The sequence below is a fragment of the Echiichthys vipera genome (assembly GCF_963691815.1).
Source record: "Echiichthys vipera genome assembly, chromosome: 23".
Lineage (NCBI taxonomy): Eukaryota > Metazoa > Chordata > Actinopteri > Perciformes > Trachinidae > Echiichthys > Echiichthys vipera.
In genome coordinates, this window is record NC_139848.1 from 3,721,892 (window position 1) to 3,746,849 (window position 24,958).

Here is a 24,958-nt window from a genome sequence, read left to right on the forward strand (position 1 = left end):
TAAACATTTGATGGCTTTTCTGTGTGTGTGTGTGTGTGTGTGTTGTGTACATTTGCCTGCACATCCATGAAGCCAAAAAGAGGTCAATGCCATTTATTAGCAGGCTCCCTTTCTACCTGGCGAGTTGCTAAAGGAAGAGCTCAGCACGCAGACATATAAAAACAGATCAAATCTCATTTCCTCGCAGGAGTGCTGTGAAGGGCAACTGCCTAGCTGCGTCATCGCCTGGGATCTCCTCACCCAAGAAACACGGTGAAACGAAGGGAGATATGGAGATCTGTCCAGATACTGCTGTAAGTGAGCAAACACGCCAGCATACCACGCCTGGCTTTATCACATGTGTCTGTGTCCAACTCTGCTTGTTTGTCTCTCGCTTTGTTTTGACAGGCTGTTGGCGCACACGGTTACATGCAAATTCCCACAGGGTTTCACACTCGTACAGTACATGTACATGTTCACAAACACATCCACAGCAGCGCCGCCTCTTCAGCATTATATCCCCTGAAGGCTCGCTATTGATTCACATTGTGCTTTGACTCAGCCTACTTTTTTTATTAGCCACCGAGGCTGGTATTGTTGTTGTTTCCACAACACCGAAGGTTAACACAGGTCACACAGACACAGCCATCAGTCCACGCACATAATTCAAACTTGAACTAGGCGTCTCTCAGTGGCTTCTCTCAGCGCACACTGTAAGCAAAAGGCCAAACGTATGACCTTGTGGGTTTATTCTTTATTATCTATCAGTCAAAAAACTGCCTGAGTACTTGAGAGAGCCTGAAAAAAGCAAAACAGCAAAAAAAAGAAAGTATAAGGAGCGAGCTGAATGGAGGAAGAGAACGACACAATGGGAGTCTCACTGCAGAATGAAGGAAATTTAATCCAGATGATGAGGAATTTTGATAATATGGAGTAGCTCCTTATCTCAGGCACTCCATTTGACAAAGGAGCCATTTAATACCATCCTCCAAGCTTTCTCTCTATCTTCTCCCTGAAGAGATACAACAAAAGAGGGACACTTTTTGACCTACAAGCTCCTTCTCTTGCACCATCCCAAAACCCCTTTTTTTTAAACTAACCCAATTAAAGAGACGCAGGAAAGTACGACAATTGCTTCATTTCTTTTTTAATAAAACTTGAATGCCAGGAGCTCGTAAAATACATGAATCTGTATGTATCGTAACTCTCTTTTCTTCAACAAATTGCTTCAAAGAAAGCTTTTTTTAAAAGAGTATGTTATAATGCAACACCTTATCCAGACAAAGGTACATTTGGATTCAAGAGGACACTTGTATATTTGATATTATGGAGTTTAAATCACCAACATTCACTGTTTGTTGATATTCTAGACGCTTATGATGACTCAGAAGATCAACCTGAGAGCTGAAAATGAGGAGGGACGCATTGCAGACACAGCCTGCCAAGACCACATGATAGGTAAGATTATGTGTTTCTTAAAGGGACATTTCACCAAAAACAAGACGCTTGTTGGGTTACTTTCAAGCAAATATAGATTTTTTGTGTTTTATATCAAACAGAAACTAACCAAAGTGATGTTCAGTTCTTATCTTGTGTCAAATATTCTTTTTTCCCAACGTTGCTGCTGTTACTGTCACCATGCTAAACGTTCATATTGTCAGTTTTAAGCCACTGAGTTTCATATTTGCAAGTGTCTCACCAAGTCGCCTATGAAAAGCTGTCACTAACCATCATGAATCAAGCAGCGCAGCAGAGCATTAACACACATTACAGTGATTTCCTGATGTGATTGACACCTCAATTCCTCCGCCAACTAATTCCCCTCACTGTCAGCCTTGCCATCACTGTGGGGAAAATGCAGCAGCTGCAAAAAGAAAAGAAAAAAAGTGAAGTGATTGATGTGCGACCGCGTGATATTTTTGCAATGCCCGAGCAGCCAAGGAAGTGGGGGGAAAAATACATCAAACAATTTATGAAACGGGATGATGATCGCTCTTATTGCAGTGGGACAAACGTACTTTGTAGCTGGTCATTTAGCTGAGAGAGCTGAGGCTGTAACCGCTCTTTACTGGACGTGGAGCGCAGCGTGTTTGTCCCTGGGTTGGATATTTCAGACTCAGCGATCCGTCTCAAAGGTCACATTGACTTATCTTTTGTTATTTAGCACCACAGGAAGCGTAGATTGAGATTCACTGCAACGCATTGATTTCTTTGCAATGTTTTTGTCTTTTAAATCAAACATCCTGAAGTTCTATTTGAATTGTCCAACATCAAGAACATGACATTTGTTTTCCAATTAAACAGAGGTTTAGAAACAATTCCTGTTTAATGAAAGCTGCTGTAATCAATATTTCTATATTATATCACTGGCTGAAAACACTGGTTATTGTGCTGAGGGTGTGCTGCCACTGTTTCAAACCAGAATATAATAGAGCGTGGTGGTGATTGTAAAAAAAGAAAGTGAGATGGACTCCAACTTCACAGCAAGTTCTCTTTGTAAAAATCAATATTTTTACAGGAAATATGGATTTGAAAATGGTCCTCTAGAGTCTATAATCAGAACTGCTACCATGGCAACCATCTGTTGTTCATAGCAGGGGTCTGCTATTCAGAAATGCCCTAATAGACCAATCAGAATTGAGTATTCAACAAGCCGTGTACTCAATATTTCTATTTCGTTGAGGGCTGATTGTTGGTGAAGATAATTTCTTTGGAATAAAAAAGTTTTGTTAGTTTTTTAAAGTCTGAAAACTTGGTTGAGAACTCATCAAAACATGTCAGGAATAGTTTCCCAAAACAAGGAGGGGAGGGGGTGGAAATGATGTGTCACAGCCACGGTGCCAGAACTACAAATGCTTAATTGTTTCTGTATTCTGATTAGCACACTGCCTTCTTTATATTCTGCCAGCTCAGCACTTCCAGACAGCATGGACTAAATATTTCACAAAGGTTTCAGCCGATTGCTCCTCAGCGCTGCTTTAATGTCACGTATCTGTGAAGTGCAGCATTCACAGGCCCGTCCACCAGGAAAACACATCAATCATACAAACAGGATACAGTTTATGATGCAAGCAGCTTGAGCAAAACCCAAGTTACGAATGTGGACTTTGAAGTTCACTCTGGTCACTTATTATATATTTCACAACTCCCCTCAAGGTAGTATTTCTCTTCTAAAGGGACAATAAATAACACTTTGAGTGGCCTGTAGCACAGAGCGACCCGAATATATCTGCAGGGATTTGATGGTATTGTTGATCGATACCAATGATCCAGCAATTATTTCACTGATGCTTCTGGCTTTTAAACGTACTTTCTAGCCTTTACTCTGTTTTTGTAAACACACACGACCACAAGCGAGCCGCCCTGAGACGAGACAAAGCCAGAACAAAAGAGTTTCACGCTGGTGACCCAGGATACCAATCTATAGTGTGGAAATTGTGATCTCACAATGTGGGTCCTTATTGCGTTTTCATCTGATTGCTGACACAGAAATATCTCCTAGATGAGGTTATGAGTGTTAGTGATGACTTTTTCTCTTCCCCCTGACACCTCCTCATTGCGTAAAGCCCGTTTCCCACTGTGGAGCTATCAACAAACCAGCTTTCTTCCCTCACACCCTGCAGGATGTCTATAGAAGTGATAGGGAGCTCATGAAAAACAACATTATGTCCAGTTGTTGTTGCCTGTGGGTGGAATAACCGTGGACCTTGTTATAGTTTGGTTATAGGGGAGCATTTTGAACTGCCAGGCTTGGCATTTAATTATAAAGCTGTGTGATATATGGCTCTCTCCACTCTTCTCTTTCTCACACACTCAGATTTGAACACGTGTATTATTTGCCTGAATGTCAACTACATCATGAACGCAACAGCTGTCCTCAAGTGACTCGCCGTAACAGGCCACCTGTCCAATGAATCCACCGTGTTCATGTACATCCAAACCCTGATTTTCACAGGTTCTCCATGGTGTTGAACGGCAGAAGCAAGTCAAATAGAAACTAAAAGAACACATTTACAAGAACACTGTCCGCAAACTCTTGAATTCCTTGAAACACAATTACACAACTTCTTTGAACTCCCTCTTTGGTGAATGTATTGACAATTGTTTGGAATTGAAAGGAGAATGCACTTGTTATCCAGACACACTGTAGTTGGCTGTCCGAAGAGGAAATGGATCAATAGTTTAAAGCTTCAGACACAAATTTAGATGTGATCCCTCCGCGCAAACTCTTCTGAAACTCAATCGTGATGCCCAACAGTGTTCAGAGAAGGAAATACTCACAAGTAGTTTTTGCTCCAGCATCCTATCGAGACGATACAGTTGAGAAGCAGAGCCTGTCATCATCGATCCACCTTTTATAAATAGAAAAGAAAGTAAAACACGGTGGTTTGCATTCAGACTTCTCATTCTCTGATAGGGATAAGACAAAAGACAGTTTGAGTAAATTTCCATTATCTGGATAATCGTATGTATAATTACAATTGATGTGTTTGTATTTATCAACCACAACAATAACTGTGTGTTTGGTCGCTGTCAGTCTGTTCTGCTGCGGTGATGATGATTGTTTTTCACTAAAAGAAGATGTTTGTCCGAGCTGTTTTAGTGCCATTTTAACAGTTTTAGATGATTATCAGGATAATATTGTGAATTCTTCACATCGCCCCACACCTATTCCTCTGTATTTTGATATCTACGCACAGCAGGACGTAACAAATAGAAAACATTATGAGCCTTTTCACTTTTTTCAAATTCCGTTGCTTATAATTAGCCAATGTGACGGTTGGCCATTAGCGTTCACAGTTACAAGGACCTGGGCTGAGCTGAGTGGCAGTGCATCTGTTCCAGTCTGAGTCAAGGCCATCTGTTGCAACTTGCTGTCACTTCTCCTGATTACAACCCAGCATGCACTCTGATGAATCCGAGGAACGTGTCCTCGGGCTGCAGCTCCATTGTGTGTTTGGCTCAGAATTGCTAGCAGCAGGTGCTTTCTTGTGTCATATAGTATTACAATTGTGCATCTGCTGCTACTGTGATAACTACACATGCTTCTAATGAGAGTTTCTGATAGAATGGAGCCACTACCAACTATTCACTGCGATTGTAATCATAATATCACAAATATGAATACTTTCTTTTTTCCTTTTTCCTACCGCTGACGTGTTACCGAACCTGCTACAGATGCCCTCTTTACTCACAACCCTTTCCGCTGCATGTGAATCCAAGCCTTCCTTTCTTTTCCTTCGTTGTTCCCTGCTTCTCCCCAGACATCACACTCCTCTCCCTGTCCCTTTAGGCTCCGGCTGTCAGATGAGAACCCTGGACAGTGGGATCGGCACCTTCCCTCTCCCCGATTCCGTCACCCGTGCAAGCGGTCGCCACATCCCTAAATCTGAATCCAGCCCCGACGGGGTGACCGCCGGCTCCTCTGACCACAATCAGGAGCCTCCCTCTTCTCACCCAGACCCCTCACAACCTGATGTGAAAGTGCCTTCCCTCCCAAAAACCCGCCCGCATGCCCCTACCAGCATGGGTCACTCCCTGTCCGAACCCAGTATGACCTGCAGCAACAAGGCACAAGACACTCAGAGTCGCCTGCCCAAATTATCAACTTCAGGTAAGTCAAGAACCTCTTTGTATTCTGTGCTTCTCCAGGAAATAGTTTAGTTACTCAAACATCATTTTTTAAAGCTGCTAATGGCGCCACATGAGAAATCAAGGCCAAAGAGAAAAATAGATGTCTGTTAAAGCAACTTTTTCTGTGCCGGACTGCAAAAAACCAAGCCTCAGACAGTTCCTTTCAGCAGATAAGTGCGATATTGAATGTCATGGCACTTTATGTATTTTCCTCCAGAGCGCTCAAGGGTGCCAGACAAGCAGACAAGGGGACGTTGTTCACTTTATTAGACTCTGATTAAAAGAAGAGCCTTGTTTGTTCAGCTAATTATGAAGCTAATGCATCAACACTGACGTCTGATGCTCAGCAGAGTTGACAAAGGACCTTACGTCCTTACACTTCCTTTGCCCTGAGGACAACTAACAGATGCAATCAGATAAGCACATCAACACAGCCATAGATCATAAAGCGCCTTCTGCCTCTGCGTGATGCACGACAGAAAGTTTGTGGGTAGGATGAAATCAGATGGCTGATTAAAGCTGCAATAACATGCAGGGATGAGCGATCACACCTGAGGTTTTAAGCGTATAAGACAACAGCCTGGATCTATTTCACCTCAGTGCTGCGGCGGCACTGCGGAGGCATAGAGTTGAGTCGCAACTGCCAAACAGAGAGCGCCCCTGTTGAGTCTTCCCTGTGGTACAAGTTGATTAAGAGAGCCTGAACTTATTCTGTGCTTTTTTATCATGTGTCTTGGCCCTTCAGTTGTCATTAGAATCACAAAGAATAAGGTTGGCAGAGAAGAAGCAACGTCTTTTACATTGTTTGCTTCCTCATAAGAAGAAGGTGAAAGGACTTTTATGATCCGAATATTCAGATTGAGAGGGAGCACTGGCCAAAAGCAGCAAAAGCAGGCTGTTATTGCCACGCGGCTGAATGTTAAAAGAGACAATTAAATTGGCGTCAGTCCACAGCAGACAGTGATAATAAGGCAACGCTTCGTCATTTGGAGGCTGACAGCTTGAAGCTGTATCTGAGCTGCCAGAAGTCATAGAGGGGAACAATCACAGGGTGGACACCATTACATGTTTGATGGCTTTGGTATTGTGCTGCTTCATTCATAGAGCATACTCAGAAAAATGGATGTGTAAGCAGTTGGATGGGTTTTGCACAAGGATGTTCTCATCCTGTCTGTCTGCGGAGGGAAAGATTCTCTTCCCACTGTCTTTATTACATTAGCGTGGTGGATGCAGAACACTTGTGTATTTACTGTACTGCCTCATTATTTATTTCTCTTTTGTCACTTTTGACTTATAGATGCAATCAGGACAAAGAGGTCGAGTCTTTGTGCTCCACGCTGCAACATCACAGAGGACAAAGAGAAGGAAACAGGGAGGAAGAATAAAGCCCAAGACCATGATATGCCCGGTGTAAGGCATTTACATCGCAATATGCACAAATCTGTGAAAGTATCGCTACAACATAATAGTGAATGATCTGTTAAACTTTAAACTTCTTTTATTAATGTTGAACAGGAAAAAGCCCTGCAAGTGTGCACATATTCAGGGAGCAGCAGCGACACCGAGACTGAAGTGGAGGGAACAGGAAGCTCACCACAAAGGACCCTGGTCTACAGATCTAAGAAGAGTGGCTCAGGTCTGGTTGAAAATTCAAGTCACCAAATGATTTATGAAGTCACTTTCAGTCACCTCTAAAGACAGCAGCTGCACATTTGATTGACATCCTTCTTCTATCACAAATGAATTCCTTCCACAGTCGACCAGAATGAGGAGACCCTGAAGAGGAGCAGTGTGGAGAGATCCTTGTCGATCATGGACTACTACCAACACGATATGTATTCGCATCTGGAGAAGGACAGCAGGAGGATTTCCCAATACAACTTGTTGCATAAGGAGTCATCCCTGGATGGCAAAGCAGGAGACAGACTCAGTGTGAGTGTTAAAACAGCTTGTTCTTCGTGGCTAATTGGTTTTACTCATAAAGGATGCTTTACAGGCATGCTGCTGATTCCTATCAAGCATTTTATTGGTCATTATACCCCCTTATGATACCCAGGAAATGGATATTTGAAGACTCTTATTCAGGTGTTTACAACGGCTGCTCAAATTCTTATGTGCTGTAAGAAAGAAGGATATTTTCTATGCTAAGTTTTTGGATTCTTATTGATTGCTTTGGAGATAATGTGGCGTGCCCTGTGTTGATTGTTTTAGAATAAATCAATTTCCTCATTTCACGGAGCCCACTGGAGGTAGTTTAAAGTGATAAAAAGCCAGGCAACTTTTAACAGCACGAAGAGAACGTGTGAAGTGGTGAGAGTGTCAGGAAACAGCACCTGCCCTAAATGAAAGTCTTCCCAGAATAAAGGGACACACTGTCACAGGGTATGCATAATTTTTTTCCCCTGTGGCAGAGGTATGAAGATGAATAATTTGAATTCTTACCATTCCTCTATGTCGTAGACTTCAGATGGTCAGAGCCCGTCTTGAGATTCAACTTTACCTTTGAAAAACTTCCCGAGGCGTTCGCTAAACTCTGAGGTTTTTCTTCACTACCATTGGAAATGTTTGCGGATTTTCAAAGAAAAAGTCGCCTAATTGCTTTCGATCAGCTCCCCCTCTTGTGTCAGCAGGTATTTGCCGATTAGTATTTAACGCCGCTGAATGACAAATGAGGACCAGAGACCATGAAATGGCCTCCAGCACCGCTCGGCCCGGCTCTATGGCACGGCCAAGCTCTCCTCACTTACACTGCTGCTGCCCCGACACCCGCCCTCACACTAAAATCCATATTCTGAAAAAAGGAAAGAAGTTCAAAACACAATTGTGTATGAGAAGGGAGAGAGAAAAAAATCTGTTTTTACGCTTGACCTTTGCTGTAAATCATTTACACCCATGAATAAGAATAAAATGCAGAACTTCTCATTAGCACCATTATATATGCCTCGCCATTATTCTTCATTACCTGCAAAAATAACTCATTTGCCTGGATGTTTGGCAGCAGGGTGGTGTAGTGCGTAGAAAGACCATCTAGTCAACACTGCTGAAGTGTCCTTGACTCGTCTACCTGACCTCCGCAGGCAAAAGCAGGTATTATATTATTGTACGAGTCTTCCTCTAACAAAGCAAAGTTGAGCGCCCGCACTTGAACTTGAAGCGAAAGAGAGGTTTCTGAATTTGATCCGAGTCCCAGCAGAGAGGCAGCGAATCAAACCAGATGTTCAATGCCGTGCTGTGTGACCAAGCGGTAAGCATTAGCTGACATGCAAGACACAACACACATCCGGTGAAGCTCTGTTTGTCTCATCCTCAAACCTGCCGGTCATTTAATTGGGAGTAGTAGGCTACATATCTGAGGGTAGAAGGGTAGCTTTTGGTGCTCGCAGAGACTGAACAAGAGCTGAGAGGTCAAGAGCCAAACTCCCAAAACAAATCTGGCATCATGTCCTGTCAAAACATTACATACAAAAGTACACAGTTGTCTTTCAAAGAGTAGCGGACCCGAGGTGTCAGGGTGTCCTCACAAAGACACATTTAATGACAGAAACATACACAAAAGGAGTACAAACGACTCAAGCTACTACAGAGATACAACACAAAGAGACAGACAAAGAACCAAACCAAACTTGAGAAGGGGGCAAAGCTGCAGTCGCCCTCAGGTGCTCCAGGTTACTCTAACGATCCACCTGCAGAGTGCACAGACAGATGGATCACACAGCAAACTGTGTGACACCACAGGGGTCATCACAATTAATCCCAACAAAAAAGCCCTTTCTGTCTAATACTGAGTCCTCGTTTTCTTAAAATATGTGAAATAAATCTGCAGTAAGAATATTTACGCCCACCTCCAAAGGAAATAAGCTAACTTCAAGAATGTGCTCTACATGGGTGTTTGTATCTTAAATGATACAATAGGGGAGGTTGCTGTGTCTTAAATGATACAATAGGGGAGGTTACTGTATCTTAAATGACACAATAGGGGATGTTACTGTATCTTAAATGACACAATAGGGGATGTTACTGTATCTTAAATGACACAATAGGGGAGGTTGCTGTATCTTAAAGGATACAATAGGGGATGTTACTGTTTCTTAAATGATACAATAGATGAGGTTACTGTATCTTAAATGACACAATAGGGGAGGTTACTGTGTCTTAAATGATACAATAGGGGAGGTTACTGTATCTTAAATGATGCAATAGGGGAGGTTACTGTATCTTAAATGATACAATAGGGGATGTTACTGCCCTAGAATCGAGAAAAAAGGACTGCAGGAAAACTTCCATTTGTCACCGTGTGTAAGAAAACAGGACTTTGAAGACTCAATATTCCTTCATTGTGAGCCGACGTTGGTGTTGGTTTTGACAATAACCTTATTCCTAATGATGGATGACTGCTGTTGAACCCATTTACCCTGCATTATTCTTTTGAAAAGGAAAATCCATGTGCGTGTCACCGACTCCTCACCCCTCTCCGCGCGCGGCCACTTTCCTTTTGTCGTGGCTCGGAAGACATCGTCATTGGCCGCAGTTTGGGAAAGTTTGCTGGCTGGTAGCGGGTCTGTGTCAGAGCCCGGTGATTTAAGCGCCTTTAATAACCTTTCACAAACACTCAGGAGAGTGATGTAAAGCTCAGCGGCTCCCATCAGAGCCCTCACAGCCCGCGCTGGCCCTCCCATTCATCATCCTGACAGCACCTGACAGCCCTGCTAACGGCGCCCCCCGCCTCCCTCTCATTCTGTCCTCTCCTTCCTCCGAGTATCTCTTTCTCCCACGTGTCGCTCCTCGTCTCCCTTTCAGTTTTGTCTCTCTCTATTTCTGTCTCCCCCGTACAACTCTCTTTGTCTGTTCTTCTCAGTCGACTTCTCCTGCCTTTGTTCTAAACATTTATTTTTTTATTTCTGGACTTCCCTTCCCAAACTACCTTCTAACTAACTTTTGTTCATTCCCTTCCTGCTTACTTACTCTTTTCTTTGTCTTTTTTACATCCTTTGTCTGCATGAAGGAGAATTTCTGCATGAAAGTAACATTCAAACTTGCAAAGTTAGGGAGATTCCTGGGGTTTATATGACCCAGAGAACAACAAATTAGCATGCACCGCATCTCCCTGAGCGCGGAACAGCTTGTTACCTTGTGCAATGATTACATGGCGAGGGAACTGGGACATTTCAGTTGACATGTAATTTGAAATAGGGCCACTGGATAACCAAAACTATATCAGTGTACAAATAACTATCAACAGCAGGAATGTGTGCTCCCCTTGACTTGCTGTGAGATTGATAGCATTGCTAGGCCGCACAATACGAGTCAGGAGTCAGACGTAGCCAGAAATAAAATGCCGGCGATCTAATTATTCGCACAATGATGGCGGCGAAGACGGCGCTTATACAGAGACAACAAACATTTTATATCTGTTTTTTTTTCACCATTGTTCCCATTGTAAAGTAGATTTATATCAGTCAATGCAATACCTTGGACACAATGTTCAGATTCAGATTGTATAACTTCATGTCAAATTCTAGCAATATGAGTTTCCCTTCCTTCCTTCCTTCCTTCCTTCCTTCCTTCCTTCCTTCCTTCCTTCCTTGCTTCCTTGATAGTGTCCAAACCAAACTTTAGATGTGTTACCTCCAGTATACATAAGACTTTCATCACAGTGGGGTCTGTTTCATTACTATCTTGCAAAACTAACTGTTGAAAAATGTCCAAGTTAGTTAGTAGTAAGCTTTTAATGTGAAATAGCAGCAAATTTTTGAGTTTAGCAGGAGCTTAACGGACATTAATTAGATAGGCTGATATTAATTAGATAATTAGACAAAATACCCATGTTTAGGTAGGCAGTCTGAATCCAGAAAGGGATGGCAGACTCCACTACGCCACTACGGATAAAAACAACTAAAAGCAGAGGTAATTGCTGAATGTAAATACAATGAATGGCAGAACAAATGCATACCATAAATAGCATCAAAAATGGGATTGTATGTGATTCAAAATCTTAATGATTATGACTTTAAAGCACATACAGACATTTTACAAGTGAAAACCTAAAGGTAAAGAGAAAAATACACACAACAGGGGAAAAGGGGGAAATATGTCTTCCTCATGTCACAATAAAAGACCCTTTCCATAAGCTTTTGTAGCGAGCAGGTGTACTGAATTGGAGCTTAGACACCCCATTACTGACATGTGATGCAGAACCAATTGCTGTTATGGCCCCTCGTGTTTTCAAGTGGGAAGCTCTCACTGAAACGTCTGCCTGCAGCCTCAGTTATGTGTGCAGCCATCATTTTGGCTGAGCCCGCAGGTGGTACAGAGACCTGTACCAGGAAGGTTCGATCGGCTTGGTAATTGTGTTCCTCCAAAATCCAATCCAATCAGCGATAAGACAGCCATTCCCTCTCTTTCTTCGTGTTTCCACCAAAGCAAGATATAGGAAGGGGGGGCTGATAGAGTCTGTTCTTCACTGTCATGTAACTCTGCTAGTCCCTGATCCCCATCTCCTCATGCACTCTTTTGTTTCCAGAAGCCAAAGTCTAATGTGCATTCAACACATGTTAAATTTGGGCTCAACTTCCACACCTGCAACATTTTATATCACCTTTGGGCGCATCTTCCTTTAACCTTTCTTTCAGTTTTCTTGACAAATGTACACCTGCTACGAAAGGTCACACAAGTGGGGTTTGGTGGGATTTTAGGGTGAAAAGTATGACATGATTAGGTTCTTTTGTTATGGATAAGCTTTTGAGTTCAACCCCTGAAGTTTTGAGGAGAATGTAAATAATGCAAACCAGCATATTTAATTTACACAAATATCTCATTTTTATAGTTCTTTCATTAAACCTTTTAGCTATAATTATTTTCTTTTCTTCTGACCCAAGCCTCAGTAAGCCAGAAGCCTATGCACTTATACGACATTTTGAGAAAGAAGACTGTTTTCTCCCCCCATGCTCTGATCGTACAGTACCTATCGCTATCTGGGCTCCTGCTGGTTTCATTCAAACCCACCTGACACAATAGTTCGCACCTGGGTTGGCAGGTGGACGCAATTAACTAGCTGGTGGGAAGGAAACCAACAAGGACTCAGGCCCGTGAGGAACACGACTGAGAACAACAATGAGCATTGTTTTGACTCTCTCCACCTACACATGCACACACTGAACACAGTTGAGTACAAGCTTCATGCTTCTTAAAAGCATTAGAAACTACAAAAGTAGCAGGTTAGGGAATTTTACTTATTTTATATTACAGAACAATTTCTGGAGCGAACCAAGCCAGACTGAGAAAACTGAGTATCCAAGGGTAACAATGGGAAGGTGGTTGCAACATGTCAACATGCGCTCGAGGAAGGCAGTTTAGACTGTAATTAAGAACAACCAAGTCCTAAAAGCCCTTCATGTTACTCTTGGAGTTGTAACACACAGTTGTAGATATTTGTAAATTCTGACAGCAACAGTATCTCCCACTTGGTGAAAAGAATTACAGAGATGTCAACAAACAATTGCTGGCAGTTACAACTAGAAGGGCAGTCGGAGAGCGCAGACCTCCACCAAAGGCCAAATGCACTACCTCGCAATGTTCACAAAAGTAAAAAAAATAAGCTCTGCTTCAAACTTTAATGGGTTCTTTCTTGACCCATGCTACACCCTTCCTCCAAGTTTCATGGCGATTGGGAAAGTAGTTTGTCTGTAATCCTACAACAAACAGAAAAAAAAAACTGAACAAGAAAAATAATGAGGAGCTTTTTAAATTCTAATCTTGCAAACAAAGATTTTCCTCTGCAACAGTATATATGTAAGATGATGCGATGCTGTGTAGCTTGATTACACTGAGATAGTATGCAGATAATTTCTTCAAATTAACAGCACTTTGTGTGGTCACAGTGAAATATTATGCTGATGATATACTCATGTACTGCAACATCTGCAGGGCTTTTATTTAAAGAGCCCCCGGTGTTTGGTCCTGATGAAGGTTTAAAGCTTGCACTTTAGCAGCACTTGCTCCTTGATCCGCTGGCAAATTAGTTTTTCAGTCATGAGTTCTAGGACGTACAAAACTGTAGACGGTTTTACCCCTTTAACAATACTCTGGAGTATATCACTGATGGAGCCGTGTTTATTCGTTCATGCTTCTGTGTGGAGTAGTTCTGGGCTGAAGTCTGATGGGAGATACACCTCGCAGCAAAATTCTAAATAATCCAGGTTTGGAGAGTCTCTAGAGGTTGCCCGGACCCTCTAGCTATTCCTCTGTGTACTTACCCCCTGCAAAAAATACCTAGAACTGCTCTCCCAGGCTGGAATTGCAAAATGCCACTGGCCACAAGATTTGGTTTACAGCCTCTGAGGAGGGATTTCGATACTGATTGCTACAGTAACTAGCTCCCTAAAGTGGCTTTTGAGACCCACAGTAGAGATCATAAATAGTTGGCACATCGTAAACAACTATTTTTAGCTTCATGGGTTGTTTTTTCATCTGCAGACTTACTGGAGAGAAGTGAGTCCTGTGACAAAGAATGTAAGCATAAAGTACCAAAGTAGCAGATGGTTGCACTTTTGTTGTGGAGACTAATCACTGCTGCGTTGCCTTAAGGCGTGTGCCCTTGAAAGGCCAACAAGACACGATCCAGTCGGGTGATAAGACCAGCAATAATACCATTCTTCAATTCTAAAACCGTCTTAACTGTCACGACTCCGAGCACATGAAGTCACCCTCATCATTAGGATAAAATTGCTCTGGCTAATTGAAGCAGCGTTAATAGATAGGAGCTTTACATGCAACATTTCCCCCGGGTAACATATTCCAGACTACGCTTATCTATAAAGTGGACTGCCACGGGCTGTACAAAAGAAATTACACATCATATGACGCAGTTAATATAACAGGGAGAGTGGGTGAGCCCAGATGCCCAGAGATGCATGCCTGCCAACACCCAAGACGTACATTTGGTCCTTGAGTGTGATAAAAATCTCAATATAGATCACTGTCATGCTCTCAAGTGGCGTCAGTCTTATTGCTTTGCAGCACAACACTGCAAAGGAGTTGAGTTACATGGTGCAATGTCAGATTATCTTCTGTGCTCAGTGTTCATTGTGTATCTGTCAAAGTGGAGTTACACATGCAAAAAATGATAATTCCTCACCATCGACTAACATATTTTGCGCTCTCTCTATCTCTGCAGAAGGAGATTCCCATGGAAAAGACGCCTGTCAGTGCAAACCAGCCAGGCTCTCTCGACTTCTCTTTGGAGTCCCTGAACAAGCTGAATCACAGCAGCTCCAGCAGCAGCAGCCTGTATCCGGACACGAGTTTAGGCAGCCGCAGGGGTGACCGCCACGCTGACGCGGGGAAGAGCGAGGAGGATTGTTCCAAGGTGGACGAGCCCTCCTCCTCCAGCTTCTCAAGCAAGCCCGGGGTGGATCCCGTGGGCTCATTCAGCGACTCGCTGTACGACAGCTTCTCCTCCTGCACCAGTCAGGGCTCCAACGAAGTGTAGGAACAGAGTAAGAAGGCAGGGCTGTAGCAGTAGAGTTCAGTCGACGTCTCGAGACTCTCAAGACAAGTTCTTGGACACTCAAATTTTCTTTTTCTGAGTGGATTTTCAGGTAGATTTTCATCTCTGTTGAAGCTTAACAACTTGTAAGCATTCGGTTTTTCATTTGCATATAAAAATACTTCAGTTTGACTTGGTTTGATTTGGCTTTAGTCTCAAACCTCTATGGATCTGGCTTTGTTTCAAGCTTGACTTTTACCGTATATTGGAAATGAGTCCGACTGGCCTACAGCCCTGCCGCAACATTTGGAGCCCTATCCTCTCTACATACAACACGAAGCACTTAGTGGAGCCAGAGACACGCGGATGAAAACCTTAAACCCAAACACCAAACCAGGATTTTTTTAATAGTTTGACTCTGGGTGTGGTGGACTAGACAGCAATACACAGCATTGTCTCATTGCAATTTTTCTCTCCCCATGCTGGGGAACTTCTTATCATTGCACTGTAACAAATACTGTACAAAGTGTGTGAGGAGTGTAAAGTGAACGGTTATTAATGCAGCGATAAGCAGGGTGTCTTCTTGGGACAGCATTGGCGTACAGCTGCAACAGAACTGCTACTTTGATTGCATTCCTGTTTGCTAGGAAAATAGATTTAAACCTAAGGTGTCATTTTATGTTTTGCTGCTAAGTTTTTGCTCATTGAAGTTGCCCAAATATCGCCCATGTGGAATCACGACCAACAATAACTCACCAATGACTATAAAGATGACGACGCATCGCCACTTCCTCCCACTTGCAAAGTGAAACTAAAACATCCTGGATAGAGGCACCACCGGGGCCTCCACAGTGGTGATCGGGCAGTATCAAAGCCCCCACCCCCAATAAACCCGCCCGACCAATCACAACTCAGTTACAGCTGAATCAGGAAGTTTCACCCCGTTTTTATAGCAACAAATAACAAATTGAAACCAAACGTATCAGAAATGATGAACACCACCCAGATGTTTTGGCTTCATTTCTGTTGGCCTGTCATCTTTACAGTCATGGTAAACACCACATCACCTTTGTTTACCTTTTTTTTTTAAGCAATATCTCTATAACTACATTACGGGATTGAAGTTTTCTTTCATTTTGGTGCGTTTAAAATCATTTTAAAGGTCAAAACCTGTTGCCAATCTTGTATTTGTAGGTTAATTTCAGCAGAAAATGTTGCAAATGATCACAATTTACTTAACAATATTCATCTTAGCAGCAGGTTTATCTAATTATTTCAACTGGAGCAAAGCATACTATGTTTCCACATGGTACATTAACCTATAAGGTGATTTTTCAGTGTCTGACTACACAGGTACAGCAAACGACCAACGTCTTGGTGTCATTGTTGGTAGCTCAGGGAACAGACTGGACTAGTGTAGATTGTAAGAACGAAAATGTCCACACACACGGATAACTCAGCGTTTTTTTGACCTCCTCACGCAAAACTCCAAAATCCAAACGGCTTAGTTTTAGTCTCATTTAGCGCAACACACCTGAACTCTCCGAACCTCAATGTTCCTTTCGTAGTTGTACATTATGTTGTATATAAAAAATGCTATAAGTTAATATCAGAATGGGCATTGCTGATGGACATATGCAAATAAGGAAAGAAAAAAAGATGTAAATTGTTTGCCAATCATTCAACCAAGGTTTAAAGTCTACTGTTTGAGAACGGCATGTATCTTTTCTTATGGACTTCTTTAGGGGTTCTTGTTTAAAGCGATTTATTTTGACCAATAAGAGCTAACACGAAACTATTTTATCACTTTATTTTAAAGACATATTTGAACTTTTAGGTGCATTTATGCCATATTTCTATCTGGAATTTGACCAGCTGGTGCTAATCAACAGAGCTGACTGTTTGTTTCAATTTTTCTATGAAACTGTTAATATTGTATGAAGAAAGTCCGCAGAGGACTTGTGTATTTTTCTAGATGTCCAGTATTTATACCCACATTTTGTAACGTCAGACTGTAGTGTGAGTGTCATGCTTCACCTCTCTCCTTAAATGTCCCTTTGTAAAGAGAAATGGTTACCAGCAGTGTTACTTTGGTAATTATTATTAATGTTATTATTATTATTATTATTATTATTACTGTGTGCAATTCTGTCTGTTACCCCAGACTTTAATGCTATATTTTATGTAACTATTTCCTAAATAAATACGAGAAACTATTTCCTATTTCAAACGGAGCTGCAAGGTGTGTGTGTGTGTGTGTGTGTGTGTGTTTATTTGTGCGTCCCCACGGGTGATCCATTCTTTCTCTCAGTGTGGAAATAAAGGTTTGGGGAGAAACCCGAAAGCTCTCACCCCAAGGGCATCGCGTGTAATCACCGCTGCCCACTCCCGATCTGTCAGCAGGGGCTGGCAGGTCGCTCTGCCGCGGAGGGATTTATAACCATTAGTCCCTTGATGGGTAATTATGTGCGTCTAAATAAACGCAATTAGTTTACGCGCGCTCGGGTGATTTCTCTCTCTGCCTGCCTCTCCATTCAGTAATAGGCTTAATAAATTGTATTGATCACAAAAGGTATTCAAACAGCAGTAGAGTCAGATGAGTGTGTGAATACTGTAGACCATTATTCGGTAGGCCTATATATCCCAAGGAGCAGACGACATAATGGTCATTTTAAATCCAAATAAATGCTTAAATAGTCAGAAATACACAGTCATTACAGGCTGCAAGTCCCCAAATGCTTCTGAAATATTAATAATAATAAGCATACAGTACATGAGATGTGTTAAACTTTTGAAGGACACACTGAAGTCATTATAAACATTGTATAGGAACAATCTAAATTAGGGTATTGGAATAAAAAGAGGTGGCCTCGTGAATTCACTTAGCTCTCCATCACAGACCTGGAATTTAAATGTCATAAAACATTTTTAAAGAAGCCAAATCTGTTCACTCACATGCGTGTATAAATGTATTATCTCCATCCGTAATCAGCGCGCGGCTGAGATGAAGATGACAGCCGCGAGCCCCCGTCACGTGGTGCTCTGTACGGTCTGTGCGCTCTGTGTTCGTCTCCAGTTGCGCCGGAGAGAGGAGACACTCTCCACACTTTTTTCGCGGAGCTTTTTTTGCTCTCACCTCAGCACCGCCGAGAGGACGATGAGTGGATCCGTGTCCGGGCTTTCTTCCGCGGCGGTTCGTTCTCCGTGCTGAACAAGTTCATTTGGTCTGATGTTTCCCCTCCGAGCGTCATTTCGGAGAGAATGCATCTTCTCGTTTTTGCGACTTTACTTGGAGTCCTTCTCGAGGCAGGTAGGTGCGAGTTGGAGGGACTGCGGACCCGTTTTAGTGCTGTGGTCAGTGCGCGATGGCACCGTCTGGAGCGCACGTATTCCTCTTGTATGCAGCAAAATGTTGTGATGTTGTGATCTGTGCAAAGATATATAGAGGATGCATTCGTGCGCAACAGAGGCCGAGTGCCAACAAATAACTATGTACATGTGTTCATCCAGACGTGATATTTTAATCATTTCATTTCAACATATGCTGTTCCAAACTACATTTCTCTGGATGTAGAAAACAGAACTACTGCCTTCTCGTAACTTCTCCTGCATGTGTGAAGTCCGTGCGTCCGAATCCGCATTGAAAGCAAACATTGACCGGCTGACTCTTAATGCTCCTGGAAGTTAAGGACCACTAATAATGGACAGTAATTAACAGTCAGGTTTTTCGCGCTGAGGGAGCAGCGCTGTGCAGGAATCCTCTGCGCAATTTTGGCACAGAGGGACCGGCATAGAAACCCAGATTCAATCCAAAGGACACCCTCACACCTGTGATTACCATGTTCTGCTTGTGTCTGTCTCTCTGGTTGATGCATCTGCTGAATGAGGGGTTTTCTTCTTGCTGCTAAAGAAGGAGGATGCTGCCTTTCTGTGCCTTTCTGCTGCTGGGGCTCATGTGGAGACAGGCTGCAGTTTCCACAGTTGTTCCTACACCTATATTTGATTTTATTATAATAGTCTGCTGTTCTGTAGAGCCTCGTGTGATCGTACTTAATGGGATTGCCTTTAGAAGATGTTGGTTTATGATTTTCTGTTTGTTTTTATATCATCTGTTTTCTGTTGTGAGTGATCAAATTGATTTAGAGCAGTTCTCTGATCAAACGGATAGAAAGCTGTGCTCCGTCATTGGATTCGGCCCTTCAGTGTGACAGATATTACCCCCGCAAATAAGTTCCTTGTTTTCACAATCTCCTCCCGGGTGATGGATGGAGCATTCAGGCATTTGCTTGTTTTAAAGTAATTAGGCTGGAGTTGTGAAGTTATATGTGGACGTCTATCAGATACGTTTGATGGCGCTGTCAGGGCTGAGATTAATGTCTGGTGCCATATCAATAATTACACTACTAATATATGTCAGTGGCGAAGGATGGCTTGTGCGGGAGATCGAGGAGAGAAAGGGCAGGCAGGCGCGTTTGCTGGACTTGAAGTTTGTGATTGAATGCCTCTGTAATGATTACATCTCTTAGATTTACTCATTAAAGCCGGCATAGTAATCCAGTGTGCGTTCAAAACACTGACTGATGTAATTCCCTGCAATCAAGAGCTTTTCATTCCCAGCTCTCTGTGAAAAACAATCAGCGATTCAATAAAATGAACATACTTCACCATCACCTATGATGCAATGAGTTACCAGTGAAAATATGTCACACATATTGCAGAGGAGTATTGCAAAGCACACATGTCTGCAAAAAAATGATCCAGCGACCGTAGACATGACACCATTTAAGGTCTCATAAGTTGTAGATGTTTCACCCTTTCTGCACGGCTGAGTAAAACAGAACCTCCAATTAATTATGCCATCTAGGCAATAACGAAAGTCCAGCTTTAAAAGCCTCCGATTAATATCTGGATATTATCTTTACGAGAAAATGCCTCAGACACTCACATTTTTACTACCACTCTCTCCACTTGCAGAGTGCATCTCTCTTTATGCCGCTGTGTATTGTAAATGACGCTTTATCACCCATAAAAATGCATGGGAGAAAAAAAGAGATGTTAAAGGACCCTCTCTGCACTCTGCTGATGTGTTATTTTTCTATCTTTACAGCTTTTTCCTCACTTCAGTGTGTGAGTCTATAGCCTCTCTGTTGACACATGAGAACGCAGATAAAAGCACCTAAGATCAGACTCGCTGAAGAATTTCTTATGTGCTTTGTAAAGTCACGAAATCTCTGCACTGTCGCTGCTGTAATGTCACAGCACTGATGGAAGTGTGACACCATCAGAGGCTCTCACACAAAGCATCATCTGTTAAAGCCTTTGCTGCTCGACTCCTAAGTAAACATAAAGAATTAAAGGAATGTACAGATTGGATTTGCAAAATGTGCTGAATGAGAAAAATGTAGACTAATGTGCACGAGAAGAATGCAAATAATGGATTCTGTTGTGAGAGGATGAAGGATAAAAGTAATGGATTCTGTTGTGAGAGGACGACATGCAGAAAACAGGAGATAGGTGACATTGAACTAGCGCAGCGTAAGGCAAGTATGAAGCTTAAGTAAATAAATAAAAGACAAGTTTGCTGCGCACCGTTCAGGTAGCTGCTCTAAAATCACTGTAAACCACGGCTTAATGCTTCTATATTTGTCTACATGCTTTTTAATGTAACAACAACCTCCAACAAGACTTCACACTGCTCTCAAAGGAACCGACATTTAAGGAAATTCTCTTATTCACTTTATTGCTGGTAGTTCGTTGATACCACACGTGTGTGAATGCGGTACGCCGGCAGCAGGTTAGCTTTGTGCTAAGCTAAGCTGATGAGATGAGGCTGTAACTTCTTATTTACTGCACATTGATTTTGCATCTAAACCTCTGCAAGAAATATGTCGTATTATTTCTGTAAATAAAATGTTAAAGTTACTGTACGGAAGATCAACACGCTCTAAGTTATCTAAGTTAGATGTAAGCAATGCACATAAATTCTATGTCTATTTTCCAAAGTCCTGCAAAATCGTATCGTACATTTCACGACAGCTTAAACCGAATTATTTTCTTTAAAAAAAAAAAATTATCAGGGCTCGCCAAAGAAATTTAAGTCAAAAACAACTGGACTTGGTTATTTGTCTAGGAAGACGTTTCACCTCTCATCCAAGAGGCTTCATCAGTTCATGTACGCATCTGACCAGGCTGGGACTGGACCAGGACCAGGACCAGGCTGGGACTGGACCAGGACCAGGACCAGGCTGGGACTGGTCCAAAGGTCTGGCGTGCACAAGGCCGATGATGTCACTGGATGTCACTGGAGCCCTTCGTGCACTAACAAAGTGCTCTACTGGGTTGTAATGTTACAAATCTTCTGGTGTTTCTAAATTTCTTTGGGGATAGCGATGACCTGGACAAATGAGAACATTGATCACAGGATTATTCAGGGCTCTGTTGTGTCACCTGTAATGACTGACTGTGTTGCACTGTTGTTCCTGCTGCGTGGTGCAGGAGATGCCCTCCAGATTCAGTGCTACCAGTGTGAGGAGATGAAGCAGAATGACTGCTCCACGCCGGAGTACATCGTCAACTGCACCGTCAACGTACAGGACATGTGCCAGAAGGAGGTGCTGGTGAAACCTGATGGTAAGAGACAGTTTGATGCAAGTCTGTTGGAGGATTATGCGTCCTTGGTGGAGGTAGAGGCTCTCTTGGTTTTCATCTTCCTTCATAGGATCCAGAACAGTCTGCGTTAAGATGGATCGTTGAGGATATGAATGAACAGGCGGGGTCAGCCAAAACTGACCAAGATTATTTATGTGCAGAAGAAAGTTGGGAGCAGAAGGCAGAAGCTGTGCAACCTCTGAGCATTAAGTTTTATTTCTTTGCCGCTCAGATGAGGGTATAGGCCAGGGGTCTGCAACCCACAGCTCCTGGGCCACATGCTGCTCTTCAGCCCCTTATCCGTAGCTCCCTGTAGCTTTGGCAGAAAATGATATAAACAATGTGTAAATAACGTGTTTCTTTACACAGTGGACAAGGGAACACATTTTATCTTGGAGTTCAAGGTGATATTGAAAAAATATTAGGTGAAACTAAAATATCCTTGTCCCATCCTTGGTGTACGGCCCGGCGCCTTTCCCTGCAGGTGCTAATCTGGAGTTGGTGACCCGCGCTGATGCTGGATGAATCCCCCCCAAAACATCAGCAAAGGAAAATAGTGTTTCGTGGACTTATTCATTTACTTTCACATGATGGCGGCTTACCTGTATGCTTGCTATGTGGCGAGGAATTAGCGAACTACCGCAATTTTAGGACAGTTAATAACAGGAATAAAATGTCAACAGTAAGCATATATAAACCTTTATAAGCTGTGACATCAAATATGTTTTGCGGCTCCAGAGAAATTGTATCTGGTGGAAGAGGAGGGAAAATGGCTCCTTTGATAGTAAAGGTTGCAGACCTCTAGCGTAGGCGATAGTATTATATATTATTAAGTCGTTAAAGCACTTTGTATTATGATTCTGATGTTTCAACTGGGATGAGCCGAGATGCAGTCGAGGTTGTGTTGAAATTGTCAAAAAATTGTGCAATGTTTTGCTATAATGTGACATTTATTTCAAGTCATGCAAGCACAACCTACACACACAGCAAATTAAATCAGCTGGGATGTTTGCCCCTGTTGGCATTTTAAAATGAGAAACTTCCCCCCCAACTATCCCTGTTTCCTCCCTGCAAACACCTTTAAATCCTCATGTCTGACCCAGCGGAGGAGGCTGAGTAGGTCACAACAAATCTCCTGTGGTTTTCCAGTGTGATAGACATCGTTATCTATTATTTTGTCCCTTTGCTCTGCTTCAAAGATGGAGAGAGAGTTGCATTGACTGATGTGTGGATAGACTCTGTGTTAAAGAAAGCACAGTCTCGCAGACAAAGCATCAGACGGTGTAACACATCAGTTTATCCAAGACGCATCGTCAGCCTACGCAAAGTTAGTCTCTCCATTGTTTTTGTCTTCATTTTGAGTTCTATGAGACATCTCTGTGTTGTCGTATCGCTCCCAAAGCCCAGCACACACACACCATCTCGCCGGACCACTTTATTTGGCTCATTCATCAAAGAGAAAAGACTTTCTTTCAGCTGCCACCAACACAGTTACATTAGACATTAGTTCAGCAGCCCTGTGCTACAGAAAAATAAAACGGCTCTGCCTTTCGGTGCTAACTTACTAGATTTGGAGTTTTTAAGGTTTTCCAAAATCAGAAACAAGCAAAGTATGTTTGTGTGTTTATCTGCTCTAACGTGAGCTGCAGTCACTGGCATGTTGAACTAATTAGCTAATTTACTACAGTGGTAATTGAGTCAGTCGAATAACGCACTTTCTTTTTTTAGGATGGCCAAGGCATGACTCCCCTTACTCTGCCTCTGACTGAGGAAGGACGTGTTTTAATTGTTCTGGCCATAAAATGGATGTTTCAGAGCAGGAGTGTCGCAGTGATCCAGTAAAGGGGGCCACTGTGGCTGCAGGTTTCCACTCCAACCAAGCAAGAACACACCTGATCCAACAAATCCAAGTGTGTGAAGGCGATAAAGTTGGTTGAATCAGTCTGGTCAGGTGTGTTCTTGCTTGGTTGGACTGAAAACCTGCAGCCACACCTGAGACACCTGCTTCAGAGTGTCCAAAACTTCCATCAAACCACATGTAAGCTACAGGCATTGTCAAATTACTAATTAAAGAAACAGTTTGAGGTAAGGTGTGTTGTTCGGCAAGGTGACTGCTTTACAAATAATTATGTTGAGGAAGATATCAGACAGGTGGCTTCATGGTTCGACACACTATCTTGTAATTGGAGATTTACAGGTTCAGTGGCTGCAACAGTAGCTCTGTGTGATGCCCTTGAGTAAGGCATTGAACCTGCAATGCCACAGATGTTAATGCGTGTTTATGCTTTGCCTTGTGAGACACAGTAGCAATGCTCTCTGTAGAAACATGTGTGTGACAAACACAAAGACTACCAGTGTCATAGAGGTAAAAATGCTCAGGTGTAGCCTGTATTTTCCCTCCATCAATAAAAGCATTTCTAGATTATGGGATGTTCTGCCCGCGGAGATTGAATGTATCTGAATTTGATTTAATCAAAACCTTTTCTTGTCCACTGTGGGGAAATTGAATTTGCAGAAAACGCAAGATAAATAACACAATAAGAACGCCACATAAATGATGCTGGCGATAACATACCATAGTAACACAACAAATAGCACTGGCACTGTATACCAGACGCAGAAACAGCACATGATAAGGGAGCTGCTGGCTCTTGAGTGCAATAAAAAAGTTACAGTACCACAGAATATGAGTTTTTCCTCTTCATACACAAATTGTTGTAGCATACCACACCGACAAACATCAGTTAATAAGAGCAGACAGGAAGTCAATAGCTCCATAGACCTGTAGTGCAATAAAATGCTGCAGCGCCGCAAAAGACAAGGCTCTTATATGTTACATCTTCAATCTAAGCGATCTAATTACAGCAGGGGGGAATCACTAATGTAGTCTGTTATATTCTAAAGCATTACAACATCTTAAAGCTGCATGACTGAACTGGACACATTTAAAATATCTGTTTGTTTTTTGTTGTTGCAGGAATACATTATCGGAAGTCCTGTGCCTCCTCCGGGGCTTGCCTCATTGCCTCCTCTGGCTACCAGCAGTTCTGCACCGGCAGGCTGAACTCAGTGTGCATCTCCTGCTGCAACACGCCACTCTGCAACGGGCCCAGGAGGAAGCGTCCCATTCCTTCGGCGGCGACGTCCAACTGTCCCCTTGTCCTCTTCCTGGCCCTCTTCCTGCCGTCCCTGACGCTCCTCCCTGTGGTGTAG

At 42.6% G+C, this 24,958-nt stretch overlaps 2 protein-coding genes across 4 annotated transcripts in view; both read left to right on the plus strand.

The window, feature by feature from the left end:
* LOC310964831 (nck-associated protein 5-like) overlaps positions 1 to 17,299 on the plus strand; it is a gene marked incomplete at its 5' end in the record, with an annotated part of 123,750 nt that extends 106,451 nt beyond the window's left edge. For all 3 annotated transcript variants that reach the window (XM_083938116.1, XM_083938117.1, XM_083938118.1), the window contains 7 exons: positions 188 to 293; positions 1,350 to 1,437; positions 5,273 to 5,593; positions 6,911 to 7,023; positions 7,129 to 7,249; positions 7,370 to 7,545; positions 14,786 to 17,299. In XM_083938116.1, the coding sequence (XP_083794242.1) occupies positions 188 to 293; positions 1,350 to 1,437; positions 5,273 to 5,593; positions 6,911 to 7,023; positions 7,129 to 7,249; positions 7,370 to 7,545; positions 14,786 to 15,100 (1,240 nt within the window). In that variant the 3' untranslated portion in view covers positions 15,101 to 17,299. The remainder of the gene's footprint in view (positions 1 to 187; positions 294 to 1,349; positions 1,438 to 5,272; positions 5,594 to 6,910; positions 7,024 to 7,128; positions 7,250 to 7,369; positions 7,546 to 14,785) is intronic.
* A 1,000-nt stretch (positions 17,300 to 18,299) lies between these two features.
* On the plus strand, positions 18,300 to 24,958 carry LOC310964727 (ly6/PLAUR domain-containing protein 1-like; the record flags this gene model as incomplete). The annotated part of the gene is made up of 3 exons (XM_083937983.1): positions 18,300 to 18,407; positions 21,593 to 21,727; positions 24,723 to 24,958. Exons 1-3 carry the CDS (start codon positions 18,359 to 18,361, stop codon positions 24,956 to 24,958), a joined length of 420 nt encoding a protein of 139 aa, XP_083794109.1. The 5' UTR covers positions 18,300 to 18,358.